At 44.9% G+C, this 5,295-nt stretch overlaps 1 protein-coding gene and 1 pseudogene across 2 annotated transcripts; both read right to left on the bottom strand.

Annotated features, from left to right (window-relative positions):
* Positions 1-196: 196 nt before the first annotated feature.
* On the bottom strand, positions 197-3,445 carry TEOVI_000083900:pseudogene (annotated as a pseudogene). The gene has a single exon. A coding segment is annotated over exon 1 (3,249 nt).
* Positions 3,446-3,845: 400 nt separating this feature from the next.
* On the bottom strand, positions 3,846-4,850 carry TEOVI_000083800 (oxidoreductase, putative; the record flags this gene model as incomplete). The annotated part of the gene is made up of 1 exon (XM_067224167.1): positions 3,846-4,850. The coding sequence occupies one exon, from the start codon at positions 4,848-4,850 to the stop codon at positions 3,846-3,848; it is 1,005 nt and encodes a 334-aa protein (XP_067080268.1).
* Positions 4,851-5,295: the final 445 nt, after the last annotated feature.

Below are 5,295 nucleotides of genomic sequence, written 5' to 3'. Positions count from 1 at the left end.
AAAAAAAAAAACAGTACATAATTCTGCATTTCCTCTGAATGCTTGCAGCAGCTTTTACTACCTTTCATTGAGATATACATGCTATTGTTTTTACATACCTTCTTGTCGCTGTTTTATTTTTCTCCAAAATATGCTCGGTTGCTTTCTACTCGTGTTCTAGAAAACATCAGGAAAGGGTTTTCTGTTCGTGCTCACGCTACTCTTTCACAAGAGCCCGAACCGAACTTTCGTAAGCCTTAAAAGCGTCAATCCCAACTTTTTGTTCTTGCGATATCGCGTAATCAGTACTGCGAAACTGAGTCTCATCATTTACTTCTTCAAGACGAATAGCCCTCATGTCGATTCTTTCGTGATTTGCTGTCTCATTAACGCGCAGCAGACTTAATATTTCCTCCCAAATTTCCTCAGGTACATTTGTTCCCTCAAGCAAAAGCGTATGGATCTGGTGGTTAACCTTTAACACATTGTACAGTGCTTCCCCCCCAATTTCACCGATTGGGTTATAGTCCAAGTATATTGCTTCAATACGAGGAGCCTGCAGAAGTGCGTCAGCAATCATCTCACACCCGACATCCGTTATCATATTCATCCCAAGGTCAACAGCACGTATGGAGCCGCACTCGACCATCACTTCGCACAATAACCGGACATCCTCATCGTTTAGTTTGTACTGTTTCCCCTTAGAATTCAAATTGATCGTTTTATCCGCAAGTCTCCCCTTTCTATGCTTCAGCAGGATCTTTTTCAAATCGATTGAGCCTCTGTTAAGGTGCAGAAGCTCGTTTAATTTGAAAATCACTTCCTCAGGTATTGGATTTCCCTCGAGAGACAAGGTAGTTACGTAATCGTTTTCCGCGAGGCACTTAACAAGCTCATATCCACCAGTTTCATCTATCTCATTGTGCGACAGGTTAACAGACGTTATCTTGGGACAGCTGGATAACGCTTCTGCAATAAAAGGAACGCTATCACTCGTTAATTTATTGTTAGACATGTCGACGGAGGTAATGTGTTCGTTGTTCACGATTGCCGCGCAGAGAAGATGGCAGGCTGCATCGGTAAAAGGTAAAACCGGGTCTTTGAAAACCAGCAGCGGTATTACTTCGTTTTCGTTGATAGACGTTAACAAGGGTTTGAGTGATTTCGGTTGTGCGTTAACCATTAGTTCTTGGTTCATCCTGCAAAATACATCGGCAGACACTCTCTCTGGGACGATCACCTCCCGAAGCGTTGCATTCGCCTTTACAGTATTTGTCAAATTGATTATCCCCGTCGACGTTACTTCAGTACCACGAAGATTGAGGATTTGAAGCACGCAGTTCTTCGACAAAAGTCCCTTTGCGAGTTCACCGAGACCTTCGTCGTCGACTGGGTTGAGAGAGAGATCGATATGACAAATACCAGAGCCTTCATGAGCCAAAAGCTTGCCAATGCTTTTACATCCCTCCGTTCCAACACTGTTACCTGACAAAATTAATTCCCTGACAACCGATATACCACGAAGTTGCACGCACAGGGTATTAACCGATTCGTCGGTGATGGGCCGGGGACAATTCTTTCTTGCCAAATCAAGTTTAGGTGTTTTAATACTTCCGTCTCTCAGCATGTACATCACGTCCTTAAACCCCCTTGGTTCTTTGTTCATGTCAGCAGCTTCAGCAATTTTGGTGCGCAGATCCGAAGTAACGGTTGTCTTCTCAAATAAAATGCTTGTCAACGCGTAGTTAAACCTCAACGTATCAACAAAATCTCCAGCACCAACATCGGTTATAGAGTTGTTTGAGAGGTTAAGGTGTTGCAGTGAAGCGTTGGTGCGAAGAGCGTGGGCCAAACGCTGTGCACCACGGTCGGTGATCGAATTACTCTCAAGATTCAGCTCCACGATTGTGCTGTTCGTCATTAACATCTCGCATAAATACGTCACCCCTATATCACCAACTACATTCTTCGACAAATCCACAGTGGTTACAACCTTATTCAGTACCAAAGCATTGCACAGTATCCTAACTGAGGTGTCGTTACAGTACTCTTCACCTGTTTTCCCTGAAAGAGCCACCTTAGTTACGGAAGCCGGTCTGTTTTCAATGTCACTTACAATTGTTTGAACAGTTTTTGGTGCCTGGTTAAGAAGAATCAATTCATCAATCTCGCTCATGCAGTCCCCCGACAGGAGGTTGTTGACGAGATTAAGAACTTTGATTGTAGGATTCAGCTGCAAGGTGTTCAGTATGGAGGTTTCTGCTTCGTCATCAATCCTGTTATTCGCCAAATTTAATTCCTCCAGTACCCCTTGCTGGTGGAGGCGCTGGAAAAGAACCTTTGCACCGCGGGACGTAATGTTGTTGTTCGCAAGGCCAAGAATACGAAGGGTCTTGTTTTGTTGCAATGCCGCAGCCAGAAGTTCCGCCCCCTTATCACCCGCAGAAGTGTTACCCAGGTTAAGCTCCAACATAATCGTGTTGAGTTTCAAAACTGGGGCCACAAAGCGCGCCGCAGTCTGCGTAAGCCTTTCCCACTGAAGGTTAACACTTGTACATGATGGATCATTGGTACGTATTGCAGCAACGGCTCTTTTCAGGCAAGATGGCTCTTTGTTGAGTTCGCACTCGTGTGCAATGGTGGAACGAACGCTGGAGGTAACGGATGTGTCTGAGACATCAAATGAGGTAATTACATCATTGGTGTTAAACAACGTTTTTGACATTTGTTGCATTCCGTAATTGCTGATACGGATATTTTTACTGAAAGATATTGAAGTTATCGTTGGGTGATGCAAAAGGTCGGCGCGCTCAATAAACTGAGAGACGCCTGCATCTGATATATCATTGTCACTTAGGTCAACGTGAGATACAGCACTGTTCTTCAGTAAATCACCAATCAGTGTGGCTCCAGCATCCCCAGCAGCGCATCCAGAGACGATCAGACTCCTCAATGCATGGGTATCAAGTATGAAAAAAGTGAGAAGACGCGGGTCAATCTTGTTGATGTTCATACCACTTATATCCAGCTCCTCGGCTTCACCGGCCAACAAAGATTGATGTATTTCCTTGGAATGCTGGTCCTGTTTGGCCAGCAGTGCCAAGTTGTTTACAACGGCTGACGAACACTGGTTTCCGCTAACATCAAATATTGTTGGATGAACCTGGTTGTTGAATATGGAAATAAATTCTCTTGCACCAGCGTCATCTATCAGATTTTCGTTAAGATACACTTCTTTGATATTCGAATTCTTCTTGATATAAGTACACAGCAGCGATGCCCCTGCGGATGTTATTTCATTTTTGGAAAGATTTATATTCTCAATCCGCACAGGAGACAATTCCATCGCCGAAATTAGAGTATCCAGCTGGGAGTCATTCATTTTTTCTCCACACCACTGTACATTCGTCACGCCTACTCTTGCTACCTGACATATCAGGTCGTTGAACGGTTGTGTTTTCTCCATTCTGCTTTTCTTTCTCTGTTTCGCACCTTAGTCGACCAACAATTCTCTTTATCCTACTATGAAAATTTTTTAAAAAAATAGAAGAAAAACAAGCTCAGGTCAATGAATGCGGCGTGCAGTGCCGCATACAACGGCACACCCATTTCGTTTTGTATTATTTCGTGGACCGCAGGCTCCTCCTCCGTAAAATACAAAAGACGTCCCTGTAAGGTGAACATGGGGAAAAGTCGGTTCAAAGTGAGATTTCAAACAAAGGATCTGTCATATATATATGTATATACTCTTTGGAGCCACACGCACAGAGACAATAATAAGAATAATAACAGAGGACCACCATCCATTCACCTTCTCCCTTGTTAGTGCAGGGCTGCATCACAACCAAACGCACATAGAAAGATAATCAAATCTCAACGATGACCTTTCCCTTATTCCGCCTTTCGTACATATACTCCACCGCATCAGCCACAGCTTCCAACCCTTTAAACTTCGAAGGGTCAATACAGCTCTGTAGTGTTCCTTGTTCGTACATCTGACAAAGCCGTGAAAAGTGTAGTTTCGCATATTTGATATAATGTGGGAGAAAAAAAGTGTTGAGGGACGCGCTTTTTGACAAGAGACGCATTGGCAATGGTGCTTTACCTTTCTCAGAATAGTCCCAGCTACCTCCGTTACTATACCCAGAAATGCCCCCAATAGAGAGTACGCGGCCGCGGAGGGAAATGTTATCTACCACGACATCCAGCATGTCACCTCCCACAGATTCGTAGGCAACATTTACACCCGTTGGCATAAGTTGTTTCATTGCCTCACCAACTGACTCACGTTCCCCAACAATAACATGATCACACCCTAGTTCCTTCAGCATGTTTTCCTTACTGCAGGAGGAAGTCACTCCGACAACAGTACAGTCGTAGACTTTCTTCAATATCTGCACGGCGAATTGTCCTGTCCCTCCACCAGCGGCCGTAACAACCGCTAATTCCCCCCTTAACGGCTTCAAAATCTCACCTATTGAAATAGATGCGGTCGTCCCACTGAGATCAAGGGGCAGATACTCACACTTCAGTAAAGGGACCTTCTTAGCAGATCTGGAAGGAACCACTTGATATTCACAGAAAGCACCGAAGGCTTGCGTGACTACAACATCACCGGCACAAAACTGTTTGATACCATCACCCACTGCAACGACTTCACCGAGGGCCTCGAAGCCACAGTCAAAGGGAGGTACAGTCCCTGGCAAGTATTTCCCTGAAGTGAAGTTGATATCGCTAGCGTTAATGCCAACAAACCGGTTTTTCACCAGAAGCTCAGTTGACTTAAGATAGGAAGGGATAGGAGATGACAGAACCTCAGTAGCTTCACGGAAGTTTGAGGACAGTCTCTTCGCTACAATTTTCCTCTGCATGCCAGTGGGCTGTCAGCTTTAAAAAAAAGACTTTGCTTTCTCCTCCTTGTAAATAAACGGTAAGGAAGATAAGAACACCAACGCCTACATGGACGCGAACATTGGCGATTGTACACATATACGGGCATCATCTGTAGCACGACTAACCTTAAGCGTCATAAAGTGGATAACCCGAAAAAAATGTTAGCAAAGACAAAGTGGCATTTACCAGGAGCTCAAAGCACCCGCTGCCCTGAAAGGGCGAAAGCGCAAAGAGCGAAACCCGACTGGAGCACACGTATCCCGACACCGATCGCTAACAGTTTAAACGACCCGAATATTCACGGGATGCACCTGCGTCTCTCGGTACTCGAGGGCGAACCGCCACAACTAGCTGTAAAAAAAAAAAACTGCAACACGGCAAGCTAGGAGGGTGGCGCCTTCGTCACACACCTCGGTAGCAGAA

The sequence above is a fragment of the Trypanosoma equiperdum genome (assembly GCF_001457755.1).
Source record: "Trypanosoma equiperdum strain OVI genome assembly, contig: ctg_246, whole genome shotgun sequence".
NCBI lineage: Eukaryota > Euglenozoa > Kinetoplastea > Trypanosomatida > Trypanosomatidae > Trypanosoma > Trypanosoma equiperdum.
This window is presented reverse-complemented; position numbering and strand designations above follow the sequence as displayed.